General features: G+C 41.6%; 1 protein-coding gene across 1 annotated transcript in view; it reads left to right on the forward strand.

Moving 5' to 3' along the window:
- The window catches only part of rgs9b (regulator of G protein signaling 9b), an 89,171-nt gene extending 76,065 nt beyond the window's left edge, over positions 1 to 13,106 (forward strand). Inside the window, exons 18-19 of the mRNA XM_041216848.1 lie at positions 8,408 to 8,907; positions 12,950 to 13,106. Coding sequence (XP_041072782.1) covers positions 8,408 to 8,907; positions 12,950 to 13,106 — 657 coding nt within the window. The remainder of the gene's footprint in view (positions 1 to 8,407; positions 8,908 to 12,949) is intronic.
- The last annotated feature ends 11,386 nt before the right edge of the window (positions 13,107 to 24,492 follow it).

The following is a 24,492-nucleotide window of genomic DNA, read 5'->3' on the forward strand; positions in this document are numbered from 1 at the left end:
TTCCTGCCCTCTCCTCCTACCCTTCCCTCCATGCTCCCCTCCTGCCCTCTCCCCTTGCCCCTCCTGTTCATCTCCCTGCTCATTCTGAACCAAACAATACGCAGTGGACAAGGAAGACTGTAGGTGAATTCATTCAGTCATGTTATGAGTGTTCTCTGTAAATGAGGTCTGTTCACATGGGAAAAATTGTTTGATAAACCTTTACTTTGCTCGTTTACCAATGGCGCAATGATGTAATTCATGTTGAAATGCACCATTGCTTCACTTATATGGAATAATTTTGTGGTCCCAGTCACCTATAAGTTCTTTCACCACTAAGACCTAATACATGCAGGAGCGCACATTTATATTACACAAGTAAAGGAACCTATATTGATCACCAGCTCAATGAAACAAGGCATCAATTCATTTTATTGTCGCCCTGCCATAGCACCATACTGCCCAGGAATATCCTCAGAGATGTTTTACCAATGGAAAGCGATTTCCACAGATAAACAGCTTTCGTTTGCAGTAAAGTTGTGGGGGCAGAGTAGGATCAGCTCCCAGGAAATCTCATTGAAGTGTACAAAATCCATACAGGGCTTGACAGGGGAGATGCAGGAAGGATGTTTCTCCTGGCTGGGGGTCTAGATCCAGGGGACACAGTCTTAGAATAAGAGGTAGGCCGTTTAGGATCGAAATGAGGAGGAATTTCTTCAGTTGTGGGGGGTGTGAATCTGTAGAATTCTTTACCCCAGAGGGCTGTGGAGGCTCAGTCATTGAACATGTTCAAAGCAGAGGTCGATAAATTTCTAGATACCAATGACATCAAGTGATACAGGGCTAGCGCAGGAAGATGGGGGTTGAAGTAGAAGATCAGCCATGACTGAGTTAAATGACAAAGCAGATTCGAGGGGCTGAATGGCCTACTCCTGCTTCTTGTTCCTATGAAATTCCCAGCCATTTCCTTGATTAATGGAATCCAGGTTAATTATTGTATATTTATATAACACCTCATCAAGTTTCACACAAGCATCTCAAACTGTTTCAGTTATAAGAAACTAATTTTGCAATGCAGTAACTGTTGTTACGTAGAGAAATGCAGCAGCCATTTTGCATTAAACAATATCCTACAAACAGCAGTGAGAGGAATGAGCATATCACCTGTTTTTTGGGGATTCTTGTCAAGGAATGTTGGCCAGAACACTGAAGACTCCTTCACTGAGGTTCTTTAACATCTACCCAAACAGGCAGACGGGTCCTCAGTTTAATATATCATCTGATGGATTTGGAGTAGCTCTTGGTCTCAACTCATGAGCAAGGGGCTGTGTTGGCTGAGCCAAGCTGATACTAAAGGGCCCATTTTCCAAATGTGAGATCCCAGAACAGAACTTTATCCTTTGGGAGCAGGTGCTGTGCAAACATTTTTCTGTCTGATGTGCGCTGCCAGTAAGCCTCCAAAAATCAGGCTTAATGCTAGCTTTTGTTTGATAATGCTTTTGTGTGAAGCACCTTAGTATGTTTTACTACAGTAAAGACATTGGGCGGGATTTTCCACACCCACCCACCGCCGCGATCTTCTGGTCTCACCGTAAGTCAATGGACTTCTGGCTGGGGCACCACCTCACCCGCAGGTCCCACCCGTAGCGGGGCTAGAAAATCCCAGCCATTATATAAATGCAAGTTGTTGCTCTTCATACAATTGCACCAACTACATATTATTTAGAACTCAGCTACATAATGCAAGTCAGGAGGGACTGTCAAATAATTCTTTTTGTGTGAGCAGTGCCCCATTATCCAACTGCTCATAGAGATTGACTGTTTCATTCAGTTTTCTATTGTTTCCCATGTGCAGCCCAAACCCATCCCCAGCATCCTACACCGCCATCTCACCACAATTCCACACCTCCCACCATCACACACAAACCCACCCCCAGCACCCTACACCCCCATCATCCCATAACTCTCCCCATCAGGCACCACAGCATCCCAGAGTCTCCACCATCACAAACCCACCACCATCTCTTGTGCCACCTTGTTTTTAAGCTTCCCTTCGAGCCCTGCGTATAACGTACCTATCTAAAACTGTACCAACAAGTGTCTATGCAAATCTAAATATTGGCTATTGAACACAGTAGCTAGCAATAAACAGTGTAAAGCTGAAGCTGTTGCTGTTTGTTGATGAGATGTAATATTTCTTATCTTCAGCTCATTATTTCCTGCCACTCTCGTAGTCACTGAAGGTTTACAAAGGAGCCAATGTTGGTGGATGGAGGGATTCAGAGGATGGGTTCTTATTAAAGTGCATCTCTGGACTGGCAACTGAATGGCAACATTTTGTGTGGGGAAGTGTGTGATCTAGTCCTGTAGCTCATGGAGATGGGCAGGAGCTGGAGGGCAATGTGTATCAGTTCCTAACAAGGGCTAGTGAGAAGAGGGATGAGAAAAGTCTTTAAAAATACTCAACAGAATAAAGAAAGCTATTGCACAGACATAGAACAAGTCGTCTAGTGACAGAGAGCTACGCAAACACAGATTGGGTTCATTACACTGTCCTTCTCAACTCTTAAATGTGAAAATGTATAAAAGTTTATTAACATTCCAGTGCTGCTATCAGGATAAATATATGTTTTATGAAAATTTGTTGCAAAGGATGGTCAATCACACCTTTTAGATAATTTCTGTCTATTTCTGTCGAAGTTTTGAATGTTTTAATGCAAGCAGTGAATTCTGATACCATCTTCAGGGGGGTGACTGGGAGAAGTTGCTGAGCCCAACAGAGCAAAGTTAATGGGTTAACATCAGGAGGTGCTGCCATTATCAGGGGGCTGTTGGTTTGTAGTTACTAAAGCTGAAAGCGCGGTGGAAATAATGAGTTAACAAGCTGAAACAACACAGGTTACACCAGCTTTGTACTCAGGTTTTTGCTCCATAAAAGTGGAAATTCAGCGCAAAAAGAGAGCAGCAAAATCCTGCTCCAGTTCCGAGGCTGCTTCTTCACCAAGACTCACAGAGTAAGTTGATGTTTAGGTTGGTGGGGGGTGGGGTTGTGGGTGCAATGCTCTCAGCTGCCATGATAACCACCATGGCTGACACAACACTTCAAACTCCAGTATGCAGAGTGGGCTGTATTTATTGTGCATCCCAAGCAGTCTGGATACCCCCTAAAACTTGGATGGCATTATCCATTTGTGTGTGCACTGTGGTGCTATGGTTTTGCTGTGCTGAGAGTTTAATCTGGCTGGGGTCAGTGGGGTAGGACTATTTAAGGCATCAGTGTACAACAAAAGCTATTAGTGACTGTCTCCATTTGGTGATATTAATTCAAATATCTAATGACACCTGGCTAACAACCCCACCAAACCCACATCTTTTAAGTAAAATGATTCAATGTAAACAGAAATAAACCAAAGGGATATTAAAGTTAATGGCAGCTTGTAGCTGCTGCTCTTAAAGAGTTCTTGAATATTTGTATTTAGGCATTAATTAGGGTATAAGTGACTATGCTAATAAGAGGTATGGTTTGTGCAGTTTAAATTACCTTGTAATTGTCAATCATTGGCCCTGAAAGTTTGAATTCTTTATTTCTTAATATATAATTGAAGAGGGAATGTAATGTGTTTACTCTTTCCTCCTGTACTATATTTGATGGCCTTTTCACTTTATCATTTTAATGCTTGGTCTCATTAAGTTTCAATCTGATTGTAGGGAGAGAGCAAGGGGACGCTATCTGATACAATCAAACCACTGCCCAAAATATTAAATGTGTTTTGTTTGTGGAAACATTTATAAAATTATGTCTTTTTGTTGTAAAAAAAAACTTTCTATATGCATTTACTCAGTTAAATAGTATAATTTGGTTCGAGCATCTTAAAATTATCGCCAAAATGTCTATGGGAAGGTGTCTGGGAAGAATTACACTGAGCTTGATCATCTCAAGCATTCCCCATGGAGAATCTACGACAGTGCAGCTTATCCAGGGTCTGTTGGATGGAAGTAGTCTCTGGGGTCAGCAGCCTCTCTGCTCTTTCCCTTTTAAAATGGGTCTTAGGATTGTGTTTGGCTTCTTTAAACCTTCTGTTCTCTGCTCTTGTTTAGGTGGCACTGTCATCTTCCTGTCGGATATACATGAATAGTCTTTCCTCTTTGCTTTGTTTGATTTCATGCAAGGGCTGCTGGTGTCTCCATAGTGGTCTGCTCTTAATTAGTCATATATCATGGTTAGAATTTCTGCATACTTTAGAAACTTCATTTCACCATGACATTGATTTACCATGATTCAGTGAAATAAAATAAAATCAAACTATAGGATAGCATATGTAGACCAAAAGTAGAGAACACAGGACAGAACATGCAATAGGAATGAATTGCATCTAAGAAAACACACAGGTAGTAGGAGGCTATATATAGGATAACACACAGGTAATAGGGAGCTCCCTACAAGGGAACACACAGGTGGTTGGAGGCTATAGATCAGATAATATATGAGAGTCTGTTCCAATGGAATAATACATTGGTTCGGTTAACAAACAATAGAAACAGACTCAAGCAGATTATCTGCGTCACCACAACCTTGAGATGTGTTACTGTTTTGAAGCAGGTTTAAATATGCAATGTAATATGTACAAGTAATTTTATTCTAGTTTTAAAGAGCTGTGGAATTAAGATATAATATTTTAAAGTAGTCAATCCTGGCTTGTATTAGGTAATTCAGCTGCAGTGAATAACTTGCTGGAGTATTAGATTAAATCAGTGTGTCAGAGAGTGGGGAGATATGGGCTTGTGCCAATAATAGATCTTCTACCACGGAGTTCCTGTTCACAGTTACCAACATATGAATTAGCATTCTGCTACTATGGGATGGTAAGAGAGCATTAGAGCCCACACTGCCAGAGGGAAGGGCAATTAATCACCAAGTTGCTTTCTTACAATTCCCAACTTCAACATTGACCATTATCTGGGAGTAGGTTTCCCATAAGCTGTAATTGGTAAAGCAAGGAGGAGAAAGAAGGGTTTGCACAATGAGTAACTGGATTGCCAGTGTCCCACAAGATTCAAACCACAGTGACAGTAAACCATGTGCATTAAGCAAAAATGCTACTGTGACAGATCCTTTGAACTGGTAGGGTAGTTTCTTGTTTTCACTGTGTTGCAATGGAGAAATGACATTGCATATAGCTCAGCCGTGATCATAACTGAATCTAACTACTATGTTATAAAAGGCTGTGACCTTCCCGCCACAAGACACATGCCAAAATAAAACTGAGGGGGTAAAGTTCATTATGGTAGTGTGGTTAGTGGCAGTAACAAGAAGCTGGAAATTCTAATCAAAATTCAGAAAAGGTCATAGAGTCCTAATGGTACAGAAGGATAGATCTATTTGGTCCAGGTCAACATACGAACAATAATGGATAGGAAAAGACCCACTGATTGATCCATTCTGTCCCACACAATTATGATGTCTTGTGTCTCACAATATATACAACCCCCAACAAGCCACCAAAAACATGTGGAAGCTACAATTTAGCCCAATTAGGTGGAAAATTCCTCTCTGATCCTCTTCCCCCTTAGGTGATCACAACCAATCCAGCAGAGCACTCTGTGCCTGATTATTGTATCTATTTTTGTATGAAATGATTTCTGACCCTCCAGAAGCAGGTCCAGCTGTCAACTGAAAGAATTCAGCAAATCACAGGTCTACCTTTCTCTGGCAAAAAAATACACCTCCCAACATCAAACCTAGTTCTGGCCTGTCATAGCTTGAGATTGTTATGTGATTAGTATTGGGAGCGCGTCTCACTCAGCATCTGTATTTTAAAAACTAAATTCCACAGACTGAAGCTCCTGTGAAAGTGTGAACAGTGGATTTTCAGAATGGCATGTTTTGGCTGCAGGTTCTATTTCATGTTCATTTAATAAAAATAAAGTAGTGTCAATCATTCCACATCTGCTTTGTGTGTTTTCTGTTGAGTCTAATTGATGTTTTCATGTTGTGCCAAACTCTGGATTATCCTGGATTTGACGCGTGTTGCATTGTAAAACTCCAAATCTGTTTCCTCATTTTCATGGTGTCTTTCACATACTATTGTTCAAATATTCTACCCATGCATTTGATGCCACCATCATCGTTGAACTCCATCTGATGCCTTTTTGCATCTTTACTTGAAACTCTAAAACATGCACCTTTTACCCAAAGCACATCCCTGACACTTCCCCTTTTGCACAGAATCTAATGTTGCCTTTATCAACAGTCATCATTGTATTCTGCATGGCTTCATTTTGTGCTAAGATAATCACTGTTGCAACAAGTTCCCCCTCTAGATATTTCTATTTATCTGCTGACTTTTGATGAAATAACGAATAACTCTGCTACTTTATGAACCATCTTCCTTACCCACCCTGTCTGAGATTTTTCAGTATTTCTCTACTCCATACAATTAATTGGTGCTTGATTTTCTCCCATGTGCCTCTCTTCCTTTAACAGGTGTATTTCAATTCATTTTTTCTGTTGTTTTTAAATATCGCACTACCCCCTTGATTCCCCCCACTTTCCTTTCTGTGAGGTTTCCACATCCTCAAGCAGCAGGCAGCCTGATGCCAGGAACATGACCATGCTGCTCTGCAATGGGTTGTTGAGAGGCAGACGTGGCACTGACTTGCTCCAATGCCCTCCCTGCAGTGGAAATCCAGTACATGGAAAGTGGGTTTGTGGTTATATCCTGTTAGCCACAGTGGTGTACTGATGATGTCTTGAGCTGAGTGTAATTTATGTTTCTGTTTTGAACGTGGGAATTTGTTTCTTTCAGAAATGGTGTTCTTTTAACTCCAAAAAATAAAATACAGGATGCAAAGTATGCAAGGGGATTTTCCTCTTTTGCATAGTGTCTGAAAATATAATCTTTATCAATAGTGAAAGAAACAAAAGCTACATTGTTACTGGAAATAAAAACCTCACAAATTGCAACACACAAAACCCCCTGGAGTCAGACATCATATGGCTCCACACCCTCCCCACTGCTCCTCATCCTCCCATATGCTCTTCAACTTCACTACTACTCAGCCCTGGCGCCATTTAAAATAGGAGCAGGTTAGTTGCTTATCATTGACACTATACATTGCAATTAAGCACTGGGTATCTATTAACAATTCTGTCTAAGGATTCATAAAGCTTTCATATCATCTAGTGATATCTATGATGCTTATATTATGAGGTTCCTCATTGAGTTTCAAGTTTGTGGCTCGCTTACATATACCAATTTACAGGTCATTTTAGCAGACTAATGTTACTGAGAGTTAAATATGATATAAATAGTCCAAAAGAATGTTATAATTATTTTGAATGTTAGAAACCAACATCCAAAACCATTATGATCCTTTCCTTTATATTGGACCTTCTTGTCAAAGGAGCTGGTCCCACAAAGCGGTAAGATTGTGACTTTGTGCGATAGTGTGGAATGAGCGATAATGAAGCTCTTGTATATCTTTCCCAATTCTATTTCCATTGGCTATCTGACTAGACATAGCTCCAGGTGGAAGCACTCAAATGTATATCAGCAGTCAGTGTCTAATTTTAAACATCTGTTTTGAGCAATAGATTACCCAGCTCACACAAGTTCAAATCAGCAGTGTTTTTTTTCCAAACATTTTTGGATCATTCTGACCTTATCTTGGAAAGATTTTCCATTTATACAGCAACTTATCATGTCACTCAGAATTGCCCCAAAGGATTTCACATAAAATGGATCACTTCAGAGTGCAATGACTGTTGTTAGTTCTCGGAGCCTCATCTCACATTCATGCTGAGCAGGTCCCTAAATGATGTTTTCCGTGCCTAAGTCAGAATCATTGATTTACTCAAACAATGAATGAATGACAGTTGTCAGACCAACTGCAGGGCACTCCAAGTAAAAGCAAGAGGTGGGGTTGATGGGTGCCAAGCTTTCCCCTTCCCTCTGTTCCCTTTGCCGTTAAAATCTTGAAGGTCTCCACTGAGACCCACCCTGCAGGTGGACCCCATTTGCTAGATTCAATTGAGGCCTTTAAAACAGAATTAGGTAACTGTCTGAAAAGAAATACATTACAGGATTACAGGGATAAGGTGGGGAAGTGGCATTCAGTAAGTTACTCTTGCATTATTCTCTAAAACCTCTTATCAATAGCTGCAATATGATCCTTGTGCCTGTCGGGGTATTATAATGGATGTTTCTTTGTGTTGAAAGAGTTGTGCAGATGGTTACCAGAAAATGACATTGGAATTCTCTACCCCAGAGGGCCGTGGACACTCAGTTGTTGAGTATACGCAAGACTGAGATCGATAGATTTTGCCCTGATCTTACTGAATGGCAGACCAGGTTGGAGGAGTCAGATAGCCTACTCCTCCTTTTTATGTTCTTATGTTCTAAACTGTTTTTCTTTTTTTTTTTTATAGATATGTAGGTTTACTGCACCTGTTCCCCACCTGACAGTGTACACAGGCTTATGTATCCCACCTTGTTCCCCAAGCCTGTCCTTATCTAATGCTGCCAACGGTGATCTGCCCTTCTGCTCCCCCAGATACATTCCACTACCAAACAGTGCAATCTGCCCCTCACCGATCAGCGTAGCCATAGACAGCACTCCAGCAATGGAAAGAAAATGGGAGCAAAATCATTCTATTTCTAATCAATTTTCTTCAGTTGCTGAAAGCACAGAGTTGTCTATTGGGTCCGAATCGAGTACCTGCCACCAGACATCACTGTCCATGGAAACCAAACCTTCTCAGAAATCTAAAATGACTCTGCCCTTCGGCAAGTTTTTGAAACGGGGATGCACAAATTCGCCAGTCTTTGCAACTTTGTCTCCCAAGTGCATCTCGTTGAACAATCGAAAGATCCAACCCTTAAATGGTGAAGAGAAACAGCTGCAGCAAAAGTCTAGAAGAGTGTCCAAGTAAGTAATTTTGCTTTTCTTCCACTATTTTTCAATTTATTTCAGATCTCAAGTAATAAGTTAACACCTTGTAGAGTTTTAGGGGTTTCAAGTTTGTGGCTTGCTCACAATATCTTTCTATTTAGATATCTACTTACTGATCATTTTAGCAGACTAATGTTACTGAGAGTTAAATACTATATAAATAGCCCAAAAGAATGCTGTAGTTATTTTGAATGTTAAAAACCAACATTCAAGACCATTATGATCCTCTCCTTTACATTGGAACTACTTGTCAATGGAGCTGGTCCCACAATGAGGTAAGATTCTTATTGTATACATTTCTACTTTTATAAAGTAAAATAAAAACTTGCATTTATATGGCAACTTTCACAACCACTGGATGTCCCAAAGCATTTTCCAATCAATTAAATACTTTGAAGTGTAGTCACTACTGTAATACAGAAAATAATATACGGAATTGTATGAACAGGGTATTCACAGCTGTGACCAATACTGTATGATAACCAGTTAGCACATTCAATAGCCCAGGGTCTTTCAGATGTAATAAAGGCATGGCAATAATCATGGGTGATTTTAATATGCATACAGGTTGGACTAATCAAATTGGCAAGGGTAGCCTCAAGGGAGAGTTCATAGAGTGTATTAGAGATTGTTCCTTGGACCAATATGTTGCAACCAGGGTGCAGGCTATTCTGGATTTGGTTTCGTGTAATGAGATGGGATTAATTAATGATCACATAATAAAGGATCCTCTAGGGAAGAGTGATCATAGCATGCTAGAATTTCAATTTCAGTTTGAGACTGAGAAACTTGAGTCCCACACTAGTGCTCTGGAGTTAAACAAAGGTAACTACAGAGGCATAAAGGCAGATTTGGCCCTAATGGGCTGGGCAGGAAGACTACAAGGCATTGGTGAGACCACACCTGGAGTACTGTGCACAGTTTTGGTCCCCTTACTTGAGGAAGGATAGAAACATAGAAAATAGGAGCCCTTCGAGCCTGCTCCGCCATTCATTATGATCATGGCTGATCATCCAACTCAATAGTCTGCTTCCACTTTATCCCCATATCCTTTGATCCCTTTCGCCCCAAGAGCTATATCTAACTCCTTCTTGAAAACATATAATGTTTTGGCTTCAACTACTTTCTGTGGTAGCGAATTCCACAGGCTCACCACTCTCTGGGTGAAAAAATTTCTCCTCGTCTCAGTCCTAAATGGTCTACCCTGTATCCTCAGACTGTGACCCCTGGTTCTGGACTCCCCCACTATCAGGAACATCCTTCCTGCATCTACCTTGTCTAGTCCTGTTAGAATTTTATAGGTTTCTATGAGATCCTCCCTCATTCTTCTGAACTCCAGCGAACATAATCCTAAACGACTCAATCTTTCCTCATATGTCAGTCCTGCCATCCCAGGAATCAGTCTGGTAAACCTTCGCCGCACTCCCTCTATAGCAAGAACATCCTCCTTCCTCAGATAAGGAGACCAAAACTGCACACAATGTTCCAAGTGTGGACTCACCAAGGCCCTGTATAACTGCAGCAAGACATCCCTGCTCTTGTACTTGAATCCTCTCGCTATGAAGGCCAACATACCATTTGCCTGCTGCAACTGCATGCTTACCTTCAGTAACTGGTGTACGAGGACACCCAGGTCTCGTTGCACATTCCCCTCTCTCAATTTATAGCGATTCAGATAATAATCTGATTTCCTGTTTTTGCTACCAAGAGAATAACCTCACATTTATCCACATTATACTGCATCTTCCATGCATTTGCCCACTCACTCAGCTTGTCCAAATCACACTGAAGCATCTCTGCATCCTCCTCACAGCTCACCCTCCCATCCAGCTTTGTGTCATCTGCAAATTTGGAGATATTACATTTAGTTTCCTCATCTAAATCATTAATATATATTGTGAATAGCTGTGGTCCCAGCACCGATCCCTGAGGTACCCCACTAGTCACTGCCTGCCATTCGGAAAAAGACCCGTTTATTCCTACTCTTTGTTTCCTGTCTGCCAACCAGTTTTCTATCTATCTCAATACACTACCCCCAATCCCATGCACTCTAATTTTACACACTAATCTCTTATATGGGACTTTGTCAAAAGCCTTCTGAAAGTCCAAATAAACCACATCCACTGCCTCCCCCTCATCAACTCTACTAGTTACATTCTCGAAAAATTCCAGAAGATTTGTCAAGCATGATTTCCCTTTCGTAAATCCATGCTGACTCTGTCCGATTCTGTCACTGTTCCAAATGCTCAGCTATTAAATCTTTTATAATGTAGTTGTAGCTGCATTGGAGGCAGTTCAGAGGAGGTTCATTGGATTGATTCCAGAGATGCAGGGCTTGTCTTATGAGGAGAGATTGAGCAGTTTAGGCCGATACTCGCTAGAGTTTAGAAGGATGAGAGGAGATCTAATAGAGGTATATAAGATGCTAAAGGGGATAGAAAAGTAGACGTGGAGTGGATGTTGCCCCTTGTGGGGCATTCTAGAATGAGAGGCCATAGTTTGAGGCTAAGGGGTGGTGGATTTAAGTCAGAGATGAGGAGGAATTACTTTTCTCAAAGAATCGTGAATCTGCGGAATTCACTACCACAGGATGTAGTGGATGTCAGGACACTGAATAAATCTAAGGAGGAGATAGACAGATCTTTAATAATAACGGGTTGAAAGATTATGGGGAGAGGGTGGGAAATTAGAGTTGAGGCCGAAATGAGATCAGCCATGATCATATTGAATGGCGGGGCAGGCTCGAGGGACTGAATTGCCTACTCCTGTTCCTAGTTCTTATGTTCCCCTGCTGGCTTTAGTCGCTAGCAAAAGTATGAAACCACATATGTTGTAACAACTTCACTTGTGAAGTCCACCAATTATATTATATATTGATTCTGTGGGGTGATAATTAACAGTAATGAAGCACTCTAGATATTTACAAAATCATGTGATTATATTACTGATTTGTAATCATAACTAGGTATTCATTATTATCTGGAAGATGTTTCTAAGCATCAGTTGTTCCATATATCATGAATCAGATATAGAATGTAAACTATGCTCTCCATTTTCTGTTATTGTTTCTGATGTTGTAACACTATTGTGCAAGTGCCTAAATAGAAACAGTTTGTTTATTGTTTTTATTAATTTCATAACCTTTTCATTTGTAAATCTAATGAGATTGTGGGTACTTCAGATCTAGTTGCTGCTAAGCGTTCTTACTGGTGAGTTATTCTGGTGTTAAATTAAAAAGTGCAATTAGAAGTACTTGATAATTATTATTTGTTATCTTGACGTGAGTCTGATGTTTTTTGATGTATTTAATAGTAGGCCAGTCAGCTCCTCAAACCTTCCTCTTTTCAGTTCAATCAAGGCTGATCCATACCTCAACTCTATTTCTTTGCACTTGTTCCATACGTCATGATACTCTTACAAATAAAAATCTACTAATCTGAGTCTTGAAATTTCAGCTGAACCAGTATTTACATTATTATTTGGGGAGAGAGTTCAACATTCCCACTACCCTTTGAGTGAAGGGCACATCTGCATTTAAAACAACTCAAGCCTTTCCAGATGATTAAATGCAATGCCTGATGGCATATTAAGTCAAGCAAACCAATTCAGAAAGGACTCAACATAATCTCTGGTACACTGTGATGATAAATTTGTGTGTGGGGATGGAATAAGTGGTAGGGGCGTTGCAATTAGCATCAGTGTTTCTGGACCAGGAGGGAGTGAAATTGGACAGGAGTGGGCTGAGCTGCGATACCTCAACGTTGACACTGATACGACACCCACTGACTGGACATGACCCAGATATGAAGAATGACCACTTAGCTCAGGTATTGGAGAGTGTTGGTGCTCATGGAACTGACGCATCGCAGCATGAGTTAGCACTTTCAGTAATGATAAGGACTAAAAAAAGAAACTGAGGGCAAACAGTCAGACAATGAAAAATCTTAGAACAACTGTGATCCTTAAAGCATTCAAAGTTCTTTTTTACTGTTTGTTGTATTTGATTCTATTCCCTCAGCTTCTTCCAAATCAAAGTAGACATCCCGTCTGAGAGCAGAATTTACCCCATAGACTCCGAGGATGAGGATGAAGATTGTCATCGTGCCTACAAGGACTCTGCAAAGGAAGTCATTTGTCCTTGGGAGAGTGTGGCAGAGGAAAGTAAAGCAGGATGATGGGAGTTCAACTTAAGACCAATGGACTATGAGATACCCAAGTACTTGAGCTGCCTTAATTCCAGATTCAGGAAACCAGCTCTTCTGCTATGATAGCAAATACAGTTAAAGTAGCACCCAAATTGATGGTGGTGGTTTATTTGTCACATGCTTCATTTTCTTCTTTGGTAAATGATGAGAAATCTTCACTTTTATTTTTCTTGATAGAACACTTTCTGTTCCCTCATTTAGGTCATCCAGGTTGTTATAGCATTGCTTTTCTCTGCTAAGAACTGTGGGTAACTAAAGCTGTCGTAACAAAGTAAAACAGCTGCCGGGCAGAAGTGAGCTCTAAAGTAAAGAACTGGGAAACTCCAACTGCACCACATGCCCATAATTCCTCCCAGGAAAAATATGCCACGGCAACCTGGAAGGTCTAAAGAACCAAACTTATGGAATAAGAACCAGCAGAGAGATGGTGATAGTAATTACAGACTTGGGTTTGCAATGCAATAAAAAAGGTTTCATTTCTGCATTTATTTTCCACTGAGATTCACTCTATGTGTGTATATAAATATACACATATAATATACCAGAGTAAAGAATGTACACATCTGTTGGAACTTATAGTCCTGAGCCCTTGTTGTTTAAGGACCATTCGTATTCAGACTGTAAATGGAACTATAAGATCTTAGTTCTAGTTAAGAAAGGAGTGCTTCTCATTTTCTCGTATAAAGAAGTATATGATCTTGTTGGCACCAGAACTCTTCAAGTTGTATGTGTTCTTATTGTATACATTTCTACTTTAATAAAGAAAAAGAAAAACTTGCATTTATATAGCAACTTTCACAACCACTGGATGTCCCAAAGTGCTTTCCAGTCAATTAAGTACTTTGAAGTGTAGTTACTATTGTAATATAGAAAATGATTTATGGAATTATATGAACAGGGTATTCATAGCAGTGACCAATGCTGTATGTTAACTAGTTAGCACATTCAATAGCCCAGGGTCTTTCAGATGTTGTAACATACACAAGAAATTGTATAAGCCTTCACTGAATAACAAAGAAAACTCGTGCAAAGTTCCCCTGCTGGCTTTAGTGGCTAGCAAAAGTATGAAACTACATATGCTGTAACAACTCCACTTGTGAAGTCCACCAGTTATTTATTGATTCTGTGGGGTGATAGCCAACAGTAATGAAGCTCTAGATATTTATGAAATCATGTGATTATATTACTAATTTGTAATCATAACTAAGTATCCATTATTATCTGGAAGATGCTTCTAAACATCAGTTGTTCCATATATCATGAATCAGAGATAGAATGTCGACTATGCTCTCCAGTTTCAGTTATTATTTCTGATGTTGTAACACTATTGTGCAAGTGCCTAAATAGAAACAATTTGTTTATTGTTTTTAGTAGTTTCATAACATTTTCATTTGTAAATCTAATGAGATTGTGGGTACTTCAGATCCAGTTGCTGCTAAGTGTTCTTGCTGGTGAGGTATTCTGGTGTTAAATTAAAAAGTGCAATTTCAAATACTTGATTATTATTTATTACCTTGATGTGGGTTTGGTGTTTTTTGATGTATTTAATTGAATATTATTCAACGAAGCCCTGAAATATTCTGCCACCTCCTTAACTCTTTTGAGAAAACCCCAAGTGGATGCCGGAAAGTCATATTATAATGGCCCAGGTCTTCCCATCTCCAGATAGTCAGAGACCAGACATATCCCCGCAAGATGCACTATGGGACCCCTTGGAAGCCCAATTCACTGACTCCGTAGGAATTGCCTGGAAGTCTGAACTTCTAATGGATAATTCCCATGCTCCCCAGGACCCTCTGAGAAAGGTTCCAGCCCTGATTTAGAGTCAGAGACTTCAGATGGTTCTGATTTACTTACATGAATAGTTATCCAGGAAATGTTAGATAGAATCTAACTCCTAGGTAACTATATAACTGGTCCCCCACCCCCCTCCCAACTACCCCCTTAACATCCCGACTCCTCCAACCCCCGGACTACCCCCCCCCCGAACCCCCAACTCCTGCCCAACCCGATCTCACCATCCGACTCCTCCACTGACCCCCAGATTTCCCCTGACCTTACCTCACCACCTTACCCAGCTGCCAGCCTACCCCCTTACCCACTTACCTCACCCACCCTACTCCCTTACCCACCCTACCCCCACACCCACCCTCTCCCTCCCTTACCCACTTACCTTCTTTCCGTAGCTTTTCAAAGAAGCTTTGGGACATTTAAGCTTTTTATATATCTGAATACAACAGCTAGTGCCACAAGGACGTAGCATCGCTTCTGTATGGATTCCCTTCGCTGATGTCTCTGAGGTTTCCTGCGCTGAGTCAGTTTGGAAGGAAACTCCATCAGAAGATTGCCCAGAAAGATTGGAGGGAGGTCGTTTTTTGGGTACTTTTTGTCTGATCAGGGTTGGAAATAGGGGGTCTTGATCCTGATCAGAAGATTTGGGTCTGCGTACCCATACTTCCAGGAGCCCTTTGATAAATGTTTCATGTGAAAGGATGTCTTACAAGATCAAGGCAGTGAGTATCACTTGGGAAAACTTGGAAAAAAGGGAAGACTTGCATTTATATTGCACTTTTCATGCAGCAGCCAATGTGCACACAGCAAAGGCCCACAAAAGCATTGCCATAATGATCATTGTTTGTGATGTTGGGGTAAATATTGACCATAACATTGAAGAATAACACCCTGGCTCCTCTTTGGCATAGTGCTATGGGATCTTTTACATCCAACCAAGCAGGCAGGCTGAACCTCAGTTTAACATCATTTCCATTGATGGCACCTCTAACGGTGTAGCACTATATGTCAGCCTTGATCTTTGTGCTTAAGCCCTGCAGTGGGACTTGAACCCAGAACCTAGCAACTGAGGGGCAAAAAGTGATACCAACTAAGCCACAGTTTAGAGGTAAATAAGGAAATGGCTGAAAGAGAGAAAATAAGCAGGTGGTTTTTCGGAAGAATAATGTCAGGTTGGGAGGTCAATAAGCAGGGGGCATAGATTGGCAGAAAGATTAGAGGGGAGTTGAAGAGATTTTTTTCACCCAGAGGATGTTCAGGGTCGGGGGGAGGGGGGGGGGGGGGGGTGGTGGTGGCTGCTGAGACTCTCTGCCTACCACACTGGAAACAATAGTCTCCAAACTTTGCAGAAATCCCTGTGCCAAGTTGGAGTCAGACTCCACCATGCCCCTCAACAGTGGCAACAAGCTCTCTAATAGGCCTGCTAATGCACTAAGCATCTATATGTGCACGCCCAATAGTCTTTTCCTGTACCCTGCCCTATAGAAGTCCTCACATGACCCTTCTGCAACAGAACTCATCTGCGACCATGCTCTCTGATGAGCTGGCACAAATGCTGTTCCTTCCCCCAGCCTGGTTGCAGCCCACTTATGCCTAGTGATTCACCACTTGCAGATCCCACCTCTATACTATAAGGGTAGAGCCAGTATCTGAGCTGGTGGCTGCAAGTATCAGATCAAGAAGTAGTGATTCTTCTTCAGGCGGTCTTCTGTTCCTTTGGGCTTCAACTGACTGGCCAGGCAATGGTTCTCGAGTACTTGAATGCATAAATGCACAAAAGGAGGTATGGGGTAAGGGAAAAGGGAGTGGCTGCACACCTCAGCAGGGGGTCCAAGTTCGTGAGAGGCTTGCGCCAACTGAAGCTAGCCTGCACTACCATCCAGGGTAATGACATGTTCCTTATGCACCTTCTTAAATCTCACCACCCTCATCCCAAAATCTGGTATGCTGTAGAAGTTGCAGATGGTGTAATCACGAACTTGGACCCCCTGCTGAGGTGTGCAGCCGCTCAGTGGCCTTTTCAGTTGTACACCACAATCATGGAAATGAGCAGGCAGCATGAAGTTTGGGTAGCGCCCGCATCCCTTGAATTTGATTAATCAGCCATCATGCCAGAATTGAGTGGTTATCCAATTTAGCCACCACTATTTTTTGATTAACCTCTATTCTACTCTGTTAAAGCAAGGCGGAGTGTTGTACCTAAGACTCTTCACCTGTTTTGAATTTTAATAAAAACTCTCAGATTGGCAACCCTCCAGCACATCAGGATACATGTAGATTGAATTGCCCTCCCACACCTCCCTTTCTGCTATAACACAAGCCAGTTTATGATCAAGCATTTCATATAAACTGTGACATTTTTATATTTTTGTATATTGTATGTCCACATGAATAAGAATGCCATAAGTGTGAAGTTATCCACACTTTGCTAGAAAAATCAGAAAGCCAGAATATTTTTTAAAAAGTGAGACACTACAACTTGTTGATACCCATAGGGGCCTAGGTATCCGTGTTCATGAGTCACTAAAAGCTAGCATGCAAGGGTAGCAAGCCATTAGGAAGGCAGTGGTATATTGGCCTTCATTGTAAGGAGATTTGACTATAGGAGTAAAGATGTCTTGCTGCAATTGTGTACAGCCTTGGTGAGACCGCAGCTGGAGTATTGTGTACAGTTTTGGTCTCCTTGTCTGAAGAAGGAGATACTTGCCATAGAGGGAGTGCAATGGAGGGTCACCAAACTAATCCCTGAGATGGCAGGGTTGTTTTGTGAGGAGAGATTTAGGAAGCTGGGTCTGTATCCTCTAGAGTTTTTAAGAATGAGAGATGATCTCATTGAAACTTACAAAATTCTTACAGGGTGTGACAGGGTAGAACTATGTGGAAGGGTCATGAGGACTCGAAACGTCAACTCTTTTCTTCTCCGCCGATGCTGCCAGACCTGCTGACTTTTTCCAGGTAATTATGATCTGATTGAATATTGGAGCAGATTTAATGGGCCAAGTGATCTACTCCTGCTCCTACATTCCTATATTCCTAGCTATGTAAGCAAATGAAAAAAACTATATGTATATGTACATGAAAACAGGATATTGTCCACCTGCATTATCAGAAAATCTTTGATTATGAATATTACACTTGGTACGCTCCACAAGATGGAATCCTATGGTGTTAGTGTGAATTTGATACTCTGGATTAGGAATTGGTTCCAATCCCACAATCAAAACATAGTTAACGGATGTGGATCAAGCTAGCAGGTTATTAGAGGTAATCCCCATGGATTGACTGTAGGCAAACTACTGCTCACTGTTCTTACTAATGATCTGGATGGTGGCATTGAATGTATAGTCAGTAGGTTTGCAAATAATACCAATATTTGTGCAAAGGTTAAGACGGCAGAGAAGTCGAAGGTTCTGCTAAATTATTTAGAGGCACTAGGGAAACGGGACAGACCACAGACCTACTCAGAAAATACTTATCATTTATAGAAAATGGTACAGAAAGAAGCTGAGTGAGAAAGAGATCTAGGTATTATTGTGCACAGATCATTGAAGATTCACTCCAATTCAGTCAATTGTGACTCTTAATAGCCCTCTGAAATGCTGTGGCAAACCACTTGGTTAAAGGGCAGTCAGGGATGGGAAACAAATGCTGGCCTTGCCAACGACGGCCACATCCCATGAAAGAATAAATTAATGCAGACAAGCTGTAGTCAAAGCAAACTAGTTGTTGTTTAGACTGTATCTGGAGTACTGTGTCCAATATTGATTCTCTCGCATACTGTGTAATAATGGCCTTGGGAAAGAGTTAGAGGAGTACTACAAGAATGATTCCTTGCTCAAGGAACTTTAGTTACTCAGTTGGGGTTAAAAAGCAGGACCTATTATTTTAGAGCAGCATAGATCTGGAGGCAATCTTATAGAAGTACATAAAACTGTGAAAGTTAGGTTGCATGCTTATTGGTAGATTATTTTACTTTGACATATTAGGGAGGACCAGGGACATGCGTATAACCTATACCAAAGTAGGAATAGCTAGCTGTTAGATATTATTTTCCCAGAGAGTAGTGAGCCTCTGAGATGCATTGCTGCCTTAAGTGATGTGTGCTGATTCTCAAGAGGGAGCCAGACTAGTTTTTTGCTGCAGCAGAGATCGCATCTTATAGAAAGCAAGTAGTTTCACAGTTAATGCATGCACGGTAAATGTGATTCGGACTTGTTTCAATTGCCTGAGGTGGTCAGAGAGGAATTGTCTAAAGTTCTTTTTCCCCTTATTGGCCCTGTTCTTTCTCTTGTGTTTTTTTTGACTCTTCTGATAGTTGCAATGACTAACCAGGTTAGGAAGTAACTGGTCCAGTTGTTACTCGTTGGGCAGGCTTGATGGACCTACGTTTATTTTCTAGCATGACATTTTCATATGTTCATAAAGCCTCCTATGGAACTATGGGTGAAAACTGAGAATTAGAAAAAGGATCATAAGAAGGAACGTGCATTTATATAGTGTTGTTTACTTCCTAAAGTCAAACCAATGTGGTTCACTGCGAATGAGCTACTTTTCAGTATTTTCATTTTTGCAATGCAGGGAAGCACAGCAGCCAGTTTATGCACATAAAGGTCCCATAAACTGCAATGAGATAAATACCCATTTAATATTAGTAAATGATCACTATTATTGATGTTGGTTGAGGGATAAATGTTGGCCATGGCATTGTGATAACTCCCCTGCTCTTTTTCAAGTAATACTATGGGGTCTTTTACTCTGTCTAAGGCAAGCAGATAGGGTCTCACCTCAACATCTCATCCAAAAGATACCTCCTCCAACAGTGTGGCACTCCCTCGGTACAGTAATGCACTGAACTATTAGTCTAGAACTAAGCTAGCAACTCATGTAGTCATATCTCAACATATGTCAATATGCCCTGGCATTAAGAGATGAGGGTAGAGTATCAATGGCAGGTCAGGGGCTAAGAGATAAATGTGTGGAGGAAGGAGGATGCTTAACTCCTACTGTTGTGTGGCTGTGGCATATTTAAGTGCACAGAAATGGCATTTCCTCATTGCATACATTCACCTAGAATTTCTCCTGATTTCTTGCTTTAACTTCCATGGGAAATCAACTGAACCCCAGGGTTTCCACCAAAGTGACACAAGGAAATCAGGAGAATCTTGCCAAAATTTCCCCTGCTCCCCTTCATACCCTTAAATACTTCGAGCTGGACTCAGTGAAGGGGAGTGTGTGGGTGGTGATGTTGCAAATAAGTGCAACCAGCCCATTACATTTTAGCATCAGTTTACCACTAATACAGATAGCAGACAATGTAATATCATAAGTAGCAGCTGACTTATAAACAGGAATTTGCTTTCATTTTTATCAACCATGTGGGTGGGGTAAGTTTGTTTGACTTTTTGTTAATGGTATTTGTGCTTATGAAGTGACACAGTGACACTAGAATAAACAGAAATTGCAAAATGTGGCCATAGATTGAAAAAGAAAAGGAGAATCATAAAATAGTATAGCACAGTAAGGGGCCATTCAGCCTATCGAGGCTGCACTGGCTCCTTCAAATGGGAACCCAGTTAGTCTCCATTTCCTGCCCTTCCTCCATATTCTTTAGTTTATTTTCCTTCAGGTACTTATCCAATTTCCTTTTGAACACTACTGTTGAATCTGTTTCCACCACACACTCCCCTTCATTGCACTCTCCCCTCTCCTACACATGCTCCCCTCCCCTCCATCCACTCTGCCTCCCCACCCCCTCACTCTCCCCTCCCCCAAACACTCTCCCCATTCTATCTTCTCCTCCAACAATCTCCCGTTCCTTCCACACAATCTGCTTTCCCACATCTCACACTCTCCCCAACCCCCACACATTGCCTCCCCTCACCCTACACTCTCCCCTCCCCCCACCTCACAATCTCACCATCCCCTCCACACCCTTGGTATCCGCTTACCTCCACACTCTACCCAACCCCCAATGCTGTCTCCCTTCCTCCACAAACTCCACCTCCCCATCGCAAATTCTGTGTCCCTTGCACTCCATACTCTTCCCATCACGCTCTGCCACACCCCACAAACTCTCCCCTTTGCCCCATGTTGTCCCCTCAATCATGAAACACCTGAAAAAGAATCGCCTTTTGCAAGCATCGAAATTTTACTAACTAGTACAAGTGATGAAAATCCGGCTCTGGATCACACATTTATTGTGCATGAAGCCTACATGAAAATGTAGATACTTGAGAATTACTAGAAGGCCACATAATAGTGGAACACATAACAACCAACAATAATGCAAAGTGGGGGATTCACAGTGACATTTCTGAGTGATGGGCTGGGACAGTAGGATAAAACTACTTTCTGAATTTTGTAACAATTTCACCAACCTATTCCATCAATGACTTACTGGCATGTTATTGGGGTAGTCTATTTTTACTGATGGTGCCAATACATAGTGTATGGCTGGACAGATATTATTTCTAATGTATGTCATTGCTTGGGATACATTGCCCTGAAAGACCAAAGTTCCCCAAGTCTCTGCCATTTCTCCTCATTGATTTGTATCATATTGAATTGCTTCCTGACTCTTGCAAGAGAAACGATGGGCAGAAGTGCATGACCATGACTTCCTAAGCCAATGTCCTCCTCCATACTTGGCACCTGTTATTATAACGGAAGTGCATGAGCCTCCATAGGATTGCATGTGGGCCCAACTGGTTGGCTCTGCCTTTTTTCCCCAAAAAATATGCTTTATTCATAAAATTTGTAGACATACACCACAAAACATTTTGGCTTGAAAATTGTAGAGTGCGCAATAAAATTCAACTTTTCTCCACACAGCATGTTCCACTCTTAGGTGTCTCAAAACAATTGTAATAATCTTGATATTTACAATTTACATTCCATATCAGAAATTCAGCCTGACGGCAGGCAATTCAAACTAAAGATTACAGAAAATGCAATAGAATTCAATTTTTCTCTATACAGCATGTTCCGCCCTGAGGTGCCTCAATATAATTTCAATCCTCTTAATATTTAAAATGCAAATTCATAATCAGCCATACAGCCCGAAGAGTTTTACACAGTTTCCGCCCCTCGTCGTGGACCTTCAACAATGATCTTTCCCCATTACGCCTCTATGGTGGCTGCCCCAAGCTTTAGTCCATCCCCCAGTAGGTATATCTGAACCTTTGAATGTGCCAGTCTACAACACTAGGTTGAGGACAACTCTTTGCACTGGAAGACCAGCAAGTTTTGGACACGGGTGGGCACTACCTATAAAAAACTTATGGCTTTGTACCAGCTGCTCAACGAATGGACTGCTTGTTAGGAAGCCTGCACACAATGCTAGACATTTCAACTTTCTACTTGTGGGGTCAACTCAGATCGCATCGAATTAATGTACTCAATCACAGGGTTTGTGGTCACCTCTATGCCCTCAACAGTGGGGCTCTCAGTTACGGAGCCTGTGATGGAGGCTTTGCCGGAAGCTGAGATTACTCATGGATTCGTTCAGGTTCTGGGTTCCACAACCTCCCTCAGCTTGCTCAGTGTGAAGGAAGCCTGGATACTGGGTTCCACACTGTTACCTCAGTCCTACACCCTGCTTACAAACCAGGTAAGGTTGGACAAGTTAGAGTTGTTCTCCTTGCAACAAAGGAGATTGAGGAGAGAATTGATAGGTGTACAAGATTATAACAGGTTTAGATAAGGTGGACAGAGGAAAGTTGTTCCTATTAGCTGATTGTTACAAGGCTTAGGGATTGGGCAAGAGATGCAGAGGGAACGTGAGGAAGAACTTTCTTACACAGTGAGTGATAATAGAACTCATTGCCTAGGAAGGTGGTGGGTGGAAGTGGAGACGATCAATGATTTCAAAACGAAACTGGATGGGCACTTGAGGGAAATAAACTTGCAGAATAACGGCAAGAGAGTAGGGGAATGGAATTGACTGGAAGGCTCTACAGAGAACTGGCATGGACCGAATGGCCTCCTTCTGTGCAGAATTGGTTCTGGCTTTTGCTTAGAGCACTGGGAGTGCTGAGGTACAGCCATGGGAGAGGCATATGCTGTTCTCTCAAAGGACTACAGTATGTTTTGCCCTTCCATCAATCCTTATTGGAGCTAGAAAGTAGCAGAGCTTGAGCCCCCTGCCCTATCTGGGGTTTTGCAGTCTGAAGCTGAGCACTCTCTGTTGGTCACAGCATTCTGCACAAATTGGTGACATTTCACAAATGAAAATGAACGAGGCAACATAAGGCATAAAGTGCAATGCACCGACTCTTTTATTCTTAACTTTGCTCCCCCACCAGCCCCACCAACACCCGCTCTCCACAGTTGACATTAAACAGTAATTTGCTTTTCAAAACCAGGTGTCGTGATGGCACCAACCACAGACATCTTGAATATCCTCAGTGGATAACAATAGCCTTCCAATTCTGTTGGCAACCATCTGTTGAAAATCTCCCCTCCTCCGTGCCTGGGCCTATGCAGCTGCTCTATAATGAGGTTTACCAGCTCTTTGCAGTGCTATGGTGGCTTTCACTATAGAAATCACGCTAAACCACGTTACTAGTACAAACACAGGCTGGCTTTGATGGCACAGAAAGTAGTCACTTTGCAATGTATTTGAGAAATACATTTCAATTTCTTATTTTTCAACAAAAAAGAAATATATCTGAACACTACATCATAAATTCCCACAATCACAACCAGCCACTAGATATAAAAACAAAAAACTGCGGATGCTGGAAATCCAAAACAAAAACTCAGCAGGTCTGGCAGTATCGGCGGAGAAGAAAAGAGTTGACGTTTTGAGTCCTCACGACCCTTCCACAGAACTGAGTGAATATTAGGAGAGGGGTAAAATATAAGCTGGTTTAGGAGGGGGGTGGGGTGGCGGTGTGGTTGTAGGGACAAGCAAGCAGTGACAGGAGTGGATAATCAAAAGATGTCACAGACAAAAGAACAAAAGAACACAGAGGTGTTGAAGGTGGTGATATTATCTAAACGAATGTGTTAATTAAGAATGGATGGTAGGGCACTCAAGGTATAGCTCTAGTGGGGGTGGGGTGGAAAGACTAGCAGGGCATAAAAGATTTAAAAATAATGGAAATAGGTGGGAAAAGAAAAATCTATATAAATTATTGGAAAAAACAAAAGGAAGGGAGAAGAAACAGAAAGGGGGTGGGGATGGAGGAGGGAGTTCAAGATCTAAAGTTGTTGAATTCAATATTCAGTCAGGAAGGCTGTAAAGTGCCTAGTCGGAAGATGAGGTGTTGTTCCTCCAGTTTGCATTGGGCTTCACTGGAACAATGCAGCAGGCCAAGGACAGACATGTGGGCAAGAGAGCATGGTGGAGTGTTAAAATGGCAAGCGACAGGGAGGTTTGGGTCATTCTTGCGGACAGACCGCAGGTGTTCTGCAAAGCGGTCGCCCAGTTTACGTTTGGTCTCTCCAATGTAGAGGAGACTGCATTGGGAGCAACGAATGCAGTAGACTAATTTGGGGGAAATGCAAGTGAAATGCTGCTTCACTTGAAAGGAGTGTTTGGGCCCTTGGACGGTGAGGAGAG

This window comes from Carcharodon carcharias, chromosome 22, assembly GCF_017639515.1.
Source record: "Carcharodon carcharias isolate sCarCar2 chromosome 22, sCarCar2.pri, whole genome shotgun sequence".
NCBI classification, from domain to species: domain Eukaryota; kingdom Metazoa; phylum Chordata; class Chondrichthyes; order Lamniformes; family Lamnidae; genus Carcharodon; species Carcharodon carcharias.